The sequence below is a fragment of the Muscardinus avellanarius genome (genome assembly GCF_963383645.1).
Source record: "Muscardinus avellanarius genome assembly, chromosome: 1".
In the NCBI taxonomy this organism is placed as follows: Eukaryota; Metazoa; Chordata; class Mammalia; order Rodentia; family Gliridae; genus Muscardinus; species Muscardinus avellanarius.
This window is the reverse complement of record NC_137786.1, coordinates 181,276,002-181,289,596: the sequence shown is the minus strand read 5'-3', so window position 1 is coordinate 181,289,596 and position 13,595 is coordinate 181,276,002. Positions and strand designations below refer to the sequence as shown.

The window sequence follows — 13,595 nt, the reverse complement described above, 5'->3', positions numbered from 1 at the left end:
TTCACTATTTTCTTCTCCCTCTATTCCACTTAAATTGAATAGTGTCTGTTAGCAGTAATGCTCAATACCTGCTTCAAACCAAACATTGCATTGTAAATTACAGTGTACAATGTGATTACACTGCCTCTTTTGAAGTCAAAGTATCTCATGCAAAGAGTAGATAAAGTTATTTCCATTTCTTAATGACATTTGTATAGAAATAATAAATTATTGGGACAAAGACACTGTGATTATATACTGAGCCTACATATGTTCCAGTACCTGTCCATAGTTCTATTTCATTTTAAAAATGAATTCATGTGTCAGAGAAAGTGGAGAAATGAAAGGAAATAGACATATTCCCTACACAGAAAATAGAAAAGCAAACATTGTTTTCTGCATTACTTATGCACTTTACTGAAAGATGTATTTTTAAGTCCTAGATGCACTTTTCATTAGGCTTCTCATATTTCCTTGTCATGGATGTAGTTTTAACGACTAAAATGGCCTTAATTTTACATAATTTATAATTACTCATAATTTAGTTCCATCTAAAATATATTTAAAAATCTCCCCAATGTCCAAGTTAATGACCCAAGTATTAACTACAAATGTAAGCAGTCACCTTTTCAAAACAAACTTAAAATAATTTCAACACATCATAATTTCTTCTGCAAAATATTTTAATTTAGCTAGCGATGCTAAAGTGGGAGGAAAATATATGGAATCATAACATTTACACATGAATATCACCATTTTAAAATACATATTTTATGTCATTTATATTAATCTTCACTCTTAAACTCTGCAGTTTATTTTTTAATTACACAGTTTTCAATCATTTAGACCCACCTTCTTTATTTTATATGAAGGATATTTATTCCAAAGTGAAAGAGACAAAGACATAAATCAGTCTACAGAATATAACCAGGAAAAAGTAGACTATAATTTTGAAGAATAATAAAGGGAGAATACTAAGACATAAGAGTAATAGAAAACTATTCTTTAGCTATTCTCTTATTTCTCCTTGACATGGGAGTGAATCACAACTTTCTTCACTACAAAATAAGCATTTGTGTTCAGAGATAGAAATAACACAGATAATCATAATCACCACAAGTCAACTACATTTAATGCTAAATTTGAAATAAACACTTTCCAATATAATATTATCTTACACAACAATTCTGCCTTCTGCTATGTAGATAGAATCACAGACTTGTTTCTGGAAAAAAATAAGCAATTTAATAAATACTCAAATCCTCCCTCTGCTTTATCTCATAGTCTGCAAAAATTTATGTCATTATCCCCTCTTTTAAATGTTATTACCTTAGTTTCTACATAGGAAAACAGCAAGCTGAATATAATCTAGTCCATATGTTAAGGGTTATGGTTAAAAAAAATCACCATCTGAGAATAAATGTACATGCACAAATATTAATGTCTAAATTACTTGATATTTTTACTACTGAACTGTACCTTTAAAGGAAAGGGTGTGTAATGCATTCTCAAGGGGATATTTTAGAATTTCAGAAACACAGATGCTGTGGAAATCAATTTGCCCTCTACAGAAAGGGGGGAAGAAAAGTGAAAACTTTCCATTCGTGGTGCCCACATAATGATACATAAATAAGTGAAAAATCCCAGGTGTGTGTTTGGGTGCGTGTTTGTGTGTATGATAGAGGGAGAGAATAGAAATGAACACAGCTACTTTAGTGCAAAGTAAGACAATCCCTACTGCTGATTTGTGTTTCCTTCTTTTCCACTGCTCTGTGGAAAGTAGAACAGAAGCACTTAGCAAGAAATGTTCCTTTTATTTTCACTGTGATTTATTTTGAAATTTCTTCTTTTAATAATGCATTATTTTGTCTATTCAGTTAGTTAACATTTATTGAGAACTTTCCATATTCCAAGTTTGGCTAGAAACTAGGTAAACCTATTCCCTGGTTCAAATAGTTTACTTTCAAGTGTGGGAAATGGATATTATCCATTTTAGAGAGACGCTAAAAGTAATAAAAGCATGTGCTGGAAAACTTGGAAAAAAAGAAAAAAAATTAAAAGTTTAAAAAGCTCCCATGGTCCTACAACTTAGTGTGAGTTTGTAGTATATTTTTACCTTGAGTTAAAAATGTATGTCTTATTTTTTTCCTAAGTGTAGAGAAATCACTTTCCAGAAACCTTCTCTAAGTTCTTTGGTCCTCAGTGCATAAACCATAGGGTTGAGGGAGGGAGGAATGATGTTGTGCAGGACATTGAGTAGAACTGGAATCAAAGTAGCCTTGGTCTCTGCCAGGTGAGTTACTGAAACCACTACAACAACAGTGTAGAAGAAGAGGATGAGGATGAGATGGGAGCTGCAGGTGCTCAGAGCCTTGGACACTGCTCCAGCCGAGTTCAGTCTAAGCACAGAGCGCAGTATCAAACCATATGACAACATAATAAGACCAAGGTCACTCCCCATTCCAAGCCAAGCCAGAACCAACTGGCAAATGCTATTTGGCCTCCTATCATCACAAGCCAGGCTTGTGACTCCGAGATTAGAGCACAGGCAATGTTCAATCTTATTTCTGGAGCAGTAATTACGCTGGGCTGCAAGCACAGGCACTGGGATGACAAACAAACCATTTCTAAGTACCATACAAAGGGTAGCTTTGAAGATTAATGAATTGGTGACAATTGATGGGTATCGAAGAGGGTGACAAATAGCTACATATCTATCAAAAGCCATGCAGAGAAAGATACCAGACTCCATGCCAACAAAGCAGTGGATGGCATAAATCTGAGCAAAACATTCAGGGAGGCTAATGGCTTTGGCATCAAACCAGAAGATGGCCAGGATCTTGGGCATGATGGTAGTGGCCAGGCCCATGTCCACCACAGAGAGGATGCCCAGGAAAAGATACATGGGCTGCTTCAGAGCGGGGTCCTGAGAGATGGTGATGAGGATGAGGGTGTTTGCACCAATTGCTGAGAGATAAAGTAGTGCCAGTGGCAAGGAGAGCCAGTGCTGCCAGCTATGAATGCCTGGGAATCCCATCAGAATGAACTCAGAGACCTGGAGCTTGGAGCTGTTGGAGCCTTTCAGAGTTGCAGACATATTCTCCTAGGAGAGAAAACAAATGTTTTTCAAGTTGCTTTCTTTGCGCATAGTCATTATTAAACATTATTATTTAAATTGTTCTCATAGAAGTCAGGTGTGGTGGCACACACTTGTAAGCCCAGTACTTGGAAGACTGAGACAGAGGAGAGCAGGTTTAAAAACAGCCTTAATAAGTAGTGAGACTCTTATCAAGCTAGAAAGACCTTGTTTTAAATTAAAAACAAAACAGGTCAGGGGTAGAATGGCCCTGGATTCAATCCCAGAACCCCTCCCCCCAAATAAATAAATAAATAAATTTCAAGGTTGTTTTCATACTATATGGTGACCTAACAATGTGAATTTTGCAATCCATCTTTTATAGTGATTGAAAATAAATTATAGGAAACTTCTGGGTTTTTTATTTTATTTTATTTTGTGGTACTGGGGATGGAGCCCAGGGGCCTTCTACCTCTGGGTTACACTCCAGACATATTTTTAAATTTTATTAGAAACAGGGTTTCACTAAGTTGCTGAGAACCTCACTAAGTAGCTGAGGCTGGCTTCGAACCTGTGTGATGCTCCTGTCTCAGCCTCCCAAGCCCTGGGTTTGCAAGCATGCGCCACCATACCCAGCAACTTCTGTGTTTTTCAAAGTAGCAGATACACTTAAAAATCACAATTTTCTGAATTGTGATTCACAATTTTCTGAAATGACTTTTGTTTAATGGCAGAGTGCTTCCCAAGTATGCATGAAACCCTGAATTCAATCACCAGCTCTGCAACTATACATACATATATACATATGTAACATAAATATATGTACACACACACACACACACACACACACACACACACACACACACACATATATATATATATATATATATATATATATATATATATATATTACAATGATCAATGTTCAGGAAAATTCCAGCATGAAGCTTAAAACTTCATTTGTATTATGTTAAGGCTGGAGCTATCACATAAATATGATTTTTGTTTCCCTAAACCTTTCTTCATCTTTTCAGAAATTTTCAGAATCAAGTGTATATGCTTACTTTCTTTTTGTTTTAGTTTTACTTAACTTAGACACTTAGTGATAATACTTATAAGATATCTTTTAACTGTGGAATAATGAGAGATTGAGTTTTGGAGTCAAACTATTCTACACTATACCATTTGAAGGTGTTATAAATGTTCACTGATGTTTTATAGAGCCTGCCCCCCCAACAAAATGTTATAATGAACTTCAAAATATTTTTTTGTGGTGGTACTGGGGTTCCTGGAAACCCTTCTACCTCTGGGCTACACTCCCAGACCTATTTTTTATACTTTTTAAATTTGGAAACAGGGCCTCTTAAGCCAGTACGGCTGGCTTCAAACCTGTGCAATCCTCCTGTCTCCCCCTCCCATGCGGGGGGATTACAAGCGTGTGTCACCATGCCCGGCTTCAAAAGATTTTTAGAAATAAACTATGTTCCATATCAAGGATGGAAAATTTTTATTTTTACTATTTTATGTGCAAAAGAGGCTGAAAAGAATAGCTTGACAAGAAATTAAGCAATGATGTTTAAATGTTTCCATAGCATCATATAATAGAGGCACACCTTAGCACATTTCTGTCCCATTTGAGTGATAATAAATTTTAAAACAAAAATTTAGCAAAAGTAATATCAATTTGTTATTACTGTTATGAGAACTTTATATGAGTTCTACCCTCTTAATATTTATTCACAATACAATAGTGTTAACAATAGGTAGAATGTTGTACAGCAGATCTCTAGAACTTAATCTGTATAATTAAGACTTTATAAGCATGAAACAGCAATTTTATACAATTTTAAAAACAAGAATTAAGTATCCCGGGTATCTTTTCTTTTTCCTAGTTTTAAAAAAAAATTTATTTATTTTATATACTTTTATTGGAGCATTATAATCTCACATCCTTACATAGTTCAGAATAACGGAGCAGTTGCTGAGCTCCCCCTCCCACTCCCTCTTCACTCCCTCCCCTGCCCAGACATCATATTAGGATTGGCACTGAAGATATCACATATGCACATAATGTCAAGGAAAGTTTTTCAGAGATAGTCAATCCTGGAACCACCCTAAGTGTCCATCAACGGATGATTGGGTTATGAATCTATTATATATACACAATGGAATTATATTCAGCCTTAAGGTTAAACAATATTATGACATTTTCAGGAAAATGGATGGAAGTATGGAATATTATGTTAAGTGAGATTACTCAGTTTCATAAAGTGAAGGGTTGTATATTATTTCTCCTTTGTGGAAATCAGAAGAAAACTAGAAAACAAAAGAGACTTCAAATAACAAAGAGTGATACCAATAGAATAATAATGTAATGGACTTGAGGAGGTAGGAGACTTGATCAGAAGTCAATTCAAACAATCCTATGTACATTCATGAAACTGTCAATATGAATTTCAATATTATGAACAGGCAAAGGTAGGGAGTGTGGCAGGATTCGGAGGGAAATGCACCGGGTGCTAGGTACAAGTGTGTTTCTATCACTAAACCTCAATATGATGTATGGTTACAATGCACCTATAAAAGCTTATTGAAATTTTTAGATGGTAAAAAAAGAATTAATGATCTATAATAGTGAAGGAACGGCCAGAGGATGCTCAGAGTCACATTTAAAATCAGACTCATCATCTTCCCTTAAACTCGGTGGTTTTCCATGTATTTTCTATTCCGTGTGGGGGCTCCATTAACCAAGCCTGAAACTCGCAAACGCGCCCAAATGTTGCACACTCCACTGCTCCTTCTCCTGGGGAAGGTCTTCCTTTCCTTCACTCATTCGCTCTCCATCACTTCAGGACCCTTGCATCCGTAACCTGCCTTGTCACAATTCTTTCTTCCCACTTCTTTCTTTCCACCAACAACCTGATCTTGTTAAAACTGGTATTCCCTTGCTTCAAATAATTCATGGCTACACACTTTGTTAAAATGAAGCTCAAAGTCTTTCGTTGTTTACAAGGCGCTTCCTGCTGTGATACAAACCCAACTGAGCACTGTCTCTTGGTTTTAATTTCCTCACGTCCTGCAATGCAGATGCACGTAATAACTGAATATATTCTGAATTTCTGCTCTTTACAAAAATTATTGACTTTGCCAGGAATTTTATTTTTACTCTTTGACATAGTAGAAGTTATTGTAGTTTTATGAGCAAGAAAAAATTTGAAAAATTTTATCAGCTTTAAATGATACCTTTAAGTAGAAGGTAGCAATTTAATTATATCAGCTATAGGTTTATCATTGATATAATTACTGCTAAGTGAAAAGGAATGAAAGAAAATATAATTATTCTGTGGTCTATGGTGTTACCATAAAAAGCACATATTTCCTTTCAAATATTTATCAAAGTTCTATGCTTGAATTAACATATATTCCCTAATGATAGAATCTATTATCCCTGTGCCATTCATGGTGGCACACACCTACATTCCAAGTACTTGAGAGACTGAGGTAAGAGAATCACAGATTCAAGGGCAGTCTCAGCAACCTAATGAGACACTGTTACAAAATAAAATCAAAAGATGACAAGAGGCTCAGAAGTAGGTTCGTACCTCATTAACAAATACGTGCATATGAATATAAATATAAAATATACAGATATTTTGTTTATTATAAATGCAATTAGATAAAAAAAACAATCTATGCATGTCCATGATATATTTTAATGAATAAAAGGCACAGACAGGTGTGTGTTGAGATAAAGCTAGTTTTTACCGTGAGCCTTTAAATGATTATTCCAAAGAGAACTGGTATGTGAGCCATTTTGTTGCATAAGAACTGGTATTTTTGACACCTTTGTTTATTAATTTTCAGGAAAATATCACACAGAATGATTGAATGAATTTTCCTATTGCCTCAAATGGATAATATTTAATTAGACTATTAGATATTTGTTCAGAATTAAAATGTACATAAATCGATCATTAGCTGTGTTCTGGATTCTGGGCAATTGATCTAAAGAAATCAGACTTATTCCTCCTATCTAAATGAGGCTTTGTCACCTCTGACAGTCGTCTCCTCATATCTTCCTGCAGATTCTAGTAATCATCATTTTACTCTCTGCTGTATGAGTTCAAGTATTTTAGATCCCACATATAAGTGAGATCAGGCATCCATGTATTTGTTCTTGTGTGTTTGGCTCACTGTAATTATCATCATGGTTTCTAATTCCATTAATGTTTAAAGAGACAAATTTTCTTTCTTTTAAGGATGAAAAATAGTCATTGTTTAAATATATTAGATTTTTTCATTCATCAAGGTAGATTCCATAACTTTTCTATCATGAATAATGTTTCAATGAACATGAGTGTTCAGGCATCTCTTTGACATACTGATTTTAAATCTTTTGAATATTCACACAGAGGTGGGACTACTGGATAATTGAATAATTCTATGTTTTCTTTTCCCCATCTTTTTCTAAATATTTTTCTCTGGTTGACACTTGTATGATACAATTAAAAGAAAGAATGAGCTTGAGCTCACAGAAAAATAATAATCTTTGCTAATTTTTAACAATTGGATTCTAATATGACATAAAATATGATTCTATTATACTGAAGGCAATACAAAATTTTATACCCACATATATACATATATTGTACCAATAATCCTGATATTCTCTAATTCTGCCCTTAGCCCCTTTTGCAAAAGTTTTCCAAATCTCTGTATTCTGCTAGGAAAGAATATCTTTTGCAAAGTGTTGCCAAAGCAATATTAAGTTTAGAATAAGGCATCAAATGATCTGAAAATTACCTAAAGTGCCATTGACCAGGTTTCAGAACTTACTGTGTTTATGAGCAGAGACTCACAGTCTGAAGTTGTTGCGATGGAAGGAAGGCGTTTCCTCCTGGGAAAACACAAAACATTTTGAGAAAGAAGCTTTCACATAAGATAAAGAGGTGTTCTCAGTTGAAATGTGGCAAGAAATTATCAACTTCTGGAATTTATGGGTAGTAGTAAGCAGCTCAATGATCTGAAGATGATAGAACCCCTTTGGAGCCACAAGAGGTGAAAGGCCCACAGAGAAAGCTGAATCCCTAGGATGTTAAATCCCCACAGTACAGCAAGGAGATGAACTCAGAGATGTGTTTCCTGTTAATGTAACCTGAGAACCTCAAAAGACAGGGACATACCTTCATTCATAAAGCCAAGATGATCTCATAATAGATAGGAGATTTTGAATTGTTTCTAATCACAATAATTTAGAGAAATTTACATTTGGGTGTTCTTTAGATACTTTTAAAGAAGAAGGTATGCATTCATTCAAAACTCCAGAGAGACTTCCTATTGCATTTGGAAAACATGGCAGATATAAAATGATCAGTAAATCAATCATTGCCCCTACTGTCATGGAAACTGTGGCCTAGCAGTGGTGAAAGTATACTAAATAAAAGGCAAAGAAACATATAATTATTAACTGAAATAAATTCTTTAAAGCAAAAATGCCCTGTAATATGAAAATACATAATGAAGGAAATCAATTAATCACATTGTCAAAGCATTTCCTACAGAAATAAAATCTTATAAGATCAAGTGTTTGACTAGGATTTAAATATGATATATGTTTTGGATTGAGGATCAAAAGTACTCTAGGAAGCTTGGCATAGTGGTGCATGCACGCTTGTAATCCCAGCATTTGGGAGGCTGAGACAGGAGAAACACAGTTTTCGAACAGCCTCAGCTACTTAGTGAGGCCCTTTGCAACTCAGTGTAACCCTGTTTCAAACTAAAGAGTAAAAATAGGGCTGCAGGTGTAGCTTGGAGGTAGAATGCCCCGTGGGTTCCTTCCTTAGTATGGCAAAAAATAAGAAGTATTCTAGGAATTTAAAAATGCTAAAATGTGAAGAATTTTGCTATGTTCAAAATAATAAAAGGCAACAGATGTGGCTGGAACCTTCACGATGTGGAGGGAAATGAGTTATAATGTGGGATGATACTCTTGAAATAAAAGAAGCCAGAGACTTGTGAGCAAGTTTATGTTAAAATAATATGGGGGCACGAAAAGAGTACAAGGATAACGTAGTCCTAACAACAACATGGATACCACATTTAAAGTGGCAAATTGAAACACGGCTTTGTGACACACACCTGGTAATCCCAGTATTTGGGAGGCTGAGATAGGATGACCTCAGGTTCAAATCAGCCTTAACGTTTGGCAAAACCCTCAGCAACCAGTGAAACTGTTTCAAACTAAAATATAAGAGAGGATTAGGGGCTTATCTTAGAGGCAGAATACCCCTGAGTTCAATCCCTAGTACCACACAATAAAAAATAAAAATACAGTAAAAAATAGTGTCAAATTGATAAGTAAATTAGATAGGCAGCTGCAACAGTAACCCAAGGGAGGGATGGCTCCATCTTGAACTAAAAAAAAAAAGACATGAAAATAAAACTAAAAAGGTGGATGGATTTAGAAGATACCTTGGAGGTAAAATTTATAATATTTATGACCTAATGATAATGCTGAGTTCCTGGAATATGAAGTGAGATGGAATGGAACGTTATTCATATATTTAAGGGTAGCTAGAGAAGGTCCAGATTGGAGAAGAAATTGCACGCAGATTTGGTTATAACATGAGGCACCTGACTTGGAAGCATCCAAGTGAAAACAGAAACAAATGGGTGGGCAAGTAGTTCTATAGAGCATAAGAGAGAGTTTAAAAAATAGTGTAAGCACTTTATTTGAAGTCACTGAAATATTTTAATCGATATTATTGGCACAGATGGATTTACTAGCAAGTGAGTATGCAAAAAAAGAAAGGAGGCTAACACCCAACATAAAGGAACTTCTATATTTATAGATAAGCCGGGCGTGGTGGCGCACACTTGTAATCCCCGCGCTTGGGTGGCGGAGACAGGAGGATCACGCAGGTTCAAAGCCAGCCTCGCTGGCTTAAGAGACCCTGGACCCTGTTTCAAAAAAAAAAAAAAGTATAAAAATATGTCTGGGAGTGTAGCACGGAGGTAGAAGGGTTTCTAGGAACCCCAGTACCACCAAAATAAATAGATAAGATGTAGATAGAAAAGGAGGTCAAAGTAACCTATTCAGGAAGAAAACAAAAATGACAAGGAAACAGATCTTAATGTTACTACACAGGTTAAACTATGTTTTATGGATTAAGTCTCTTAAAGGTTGTAGATGATTGGAAAAATCATTTATCTTTTGGAATGCTCAAGCAAAAGTCATACTAGGATGAGTTGAATAAGTCAGAAGTTAGGGAATAGGAAAAATATGTTGCACATAAAAATGTAGAAAAATTTTATCCTAGGGAAATAGTGAAGGTAATAATAACAGTTAATAGAGGCTGAGGTAGGACAAATAGAGGTGGGTTGGACAAAGGGTGGATATTGACTAAAGGTGCAAAATTTCAGTTGGAAAGGAGGAAGAATATTCTGCCTGTTAACTAAACCCTTAATCTTTTTTTTCTTATTTTTTAAATTTTTGAAGCAGAGTTTTGCTAAATTATGCAACACTTCTGTCTCAGCCGTCTAAGTACTGGAATTACAGGTGTGAACTACTGAACAATATGAGTCAAAAACACTCCCTGGAAGTTTCTTCAATATTGTAGATAATTAATTAAATAGGATAATATTGCTGTTCCATGGTTAAAAAGTTTCAACTATACAAATAAGTTCTAGAGATGTGCTGCACAAAATTGTACTTGTGGTTAACAATATGCATTGTGCACTTAAAAATGTATAAAGGTAGATCTCATGTTAAATGTTATTACAATAATAATAATAATAAAACTTTCATTACTTACACTAAATCCTGTCTTTAAAATTTCTTTAGGACTCAATAAGCTAAGAAGCACCAATTACAAAGGTCCTTATTTCCTTATATTTACAACAAAAAAGCAGACAGGAAGGCCACCAGCTTAAGTCATAGACTCATTCCTATACCAACCACAAGTGAGTACATTGACCTTTTTAATTTTTTCTCTACCCACTGAGCTATGTGTCATCCTTGGAGTCAAAGAGTACTAAACCAAGAAAAAGCAAAAGGAAAAAAAGATTAAAAGAAAAAACTATTCCACTATCTAATCTTGCAAGAAACAGATTCCAAACACTCATACAATTCAATGTTTGCTCACAAGTTAAATTCAAAACGGTATAATCAGAAGAAAGAGATAGTGACACTGAGAAGGGATCAGTTGCTCATTTCATACATCATGAATTAAAGAATAAATGAAAAGGCAAGAGAAGTTCTCCAGTGCAGAAAAGACTGCATCCTCTTCTAATAAGTATCAAAGTGGTGTATCCTGCAGGAAGTGCCAAGTAGATCATGGCCAATAATACAACGCCCTCTAAAGTAATCCACTAAAAAGTGGCTGCAGGTGACCTTGATGATAGAAGTTTTACAGGAGACCTCAACTTTTATTTGAAGCCATATTGTAAATTATAAATGAAATAGGAGTCAGGAATATAGAAATAGTCTCAAGCTTACTTTTCATAAGACTGCACAGAAAAGAAAGGTGACTAGGGTCAGGAAAATTTTACTATGGGGCAAGTTTTCCAGTGAATTCAAACAGGCTGTGAATATAAAAATAGAACTTGATGATGGTCTCAGTCTCCAAGAGACTATTTCTAGAAAATTTCTAGAGTAAAAGAAAAAAAGAATGAATAATAAATGAATATATCAAGCAAGGAACAAGTAATGGCTCTAGATGTCAAAGTTTACATGAAGAGTAGGATTTATTGTTACGTTGTTTTAAGTATACTCTTGTTGGTGTATTGTAGCATTACATGATAATGTAGTTCAGAGTGGTACAGAGATAGTTTATTTCTAATTTTACTTGTCATATGGAGCAAAAATAAATGTTTTTAACATCAGGGGAAAGAGTTGTATAAAGCAGTTAGATGAGATGGAAAGCTTACTAATACAAACCATTCAACAGGTAAAAACATAGAACTGACCTCCCAGTTGAGATGAGAAATTATGGACAAGTTGTGCTTCCTATCTGCATATCTGTAGGCTTTTTTTTTTTTTTTTTTTTTTTGGCAGGTCTGGGGATGGAACCCAGGGGCATTTGACCTCCAACCCCCTGCCCTATTTTTTATTCTATTTTGAAACCGGGTCTCACTGAGTTGCAGAGGGCCTCACTAAGTAGCTGAGGCTGTCCGCGAACCGCAATCCTCCAGGTCTCAGCCTCCCGAATGCTGGGATTACAAGCGTGCACCACCATGCCCGGCTATCTGTAGGCTTTTTTCAGAACTGCCTCACACTCTGTAGAGTCTATGACATGGTAAAGTTGGTGATGTATGTTTTTGTGTGAACAAAATGTTTGATTTAGCCAGGTGCAATGTTGTGCGTCTGTAATCCCAGCGATCTAGAAGGCCGAGGCAGGAGAATTCCAAGATCGAGATCAACTTTCACATTTTAATGATAGCTTGTTTCAAAATAAAAAATAGATTAAAGTAAAAACTAAAAGGACTGAAAATTTAGCTAGGTGGTAGAATGTTTGGCACATGTATGAGGCCCTGGGTTCCATCCCAATACCACAAAGAAAATGAAAAAACATTGTCACTTTGGAGAATAAAAAGTAATTCAGTAACTGCCATGCTTAGAATTGTATATAATTAGCCCAGGCACTTTGGTACATGCCTGTGATCTCAGTACTTGGGAGGCTGAGAAAGGAGGATCACAGGTTCAAGATCAGCTTCAGCAATTTATTGAGGCTGTCAACAACTTATCGAAACCTTGTTTCAAAATAAAAAATAAAATATAAAGGGTGTAGCTCAGAGGTTGAATGCCCCTGGGTTCAATCTCTAGCACTGCACACCCACAAAAATAATTGTATATAATTCTTAAAAGGTTGTTGAGAATCTCAATTTAAAAATAAAATAAAAAATTACTAGTGTCAAAACATATGCATTGATAATTTTCCTACAGAATAATGTAGGGAATTTTTCTTTGTAGGAAATATTGCAGGGAATATTTCTTTGTAAAAGAGAGCGTCCATCATACTTTATTAAATTACAATATATACAAACCATTCATTCCCACCTATATCAAGTATCTCAAATATTTATTTTTCTGTGAATGGGAGCTTTCAAAAGCTAGATCTTGTTTTTTGCCCTCAGGACTGATGCTTTCCAATGCTATAAGGATCTGTGAATGTCCAGGGGGTAGTTTTGCATCCCACACACCGAACAGGGTAGGATGGCATGCTAAAAAGTTGTCAAGCAGAAGTATACAAAAATTAAATTATAAATCAAAAGTGATAATGATTTGTGGAATGTAATAGGCCAATTATCTCAAGCTGCTTTTCTTGGAGGTCAGAAGGCTCAGCGTGTACAGAAACTGGTTTCCAATCCCAGTGTCATCCATAGAGTTAAAGATGTTTTATCATATGTGTTTAACTAGGGCTGAGCTTGATCCTCTTTTTTATAAACAATCTTAGTAATAAATAATAACAAACAAATGAATAGCTAAGACTTTCCATTCTGCTTGTTTTTACCAGTGATAGTCCTTTACAGGTTCAGGAGA

The 13,595-nt window shown here is 35.2% G+C and overlaps 2 protein-coding genes across 2 annotated transcripts in view; one reads left to right on the top strand and one right to left on the bottom strand.

Annotated features, from left to right (window-relative positions):
- LOC308259065 (olfactory receptor 52H1-like) overlaps positions 1 to 13,595 on the top strand; it is a gene marked incomplete at both ends in the record, with an annotated part of 349,856 nt that overhangs the window by 90,125 nt on the left and 246,136 nt on the right. The window lies entirely within an intron of this gene.
- Positions 2,117 to 3,076, bottom strand: LOC308267403 (olfactory receptor 56B1-like; the record flags this gene model as incomplete). The annotated part of the gene is made up of 1 exon (XM_080702085.1): positions 2,117 to 3,076. One exon carries the CDS (start codon positions 3,074 to 3,076, stop codon positions 2,117 to 2,119), a length of 960 nt encoding a protein of 319 aa, XP_080558211.1.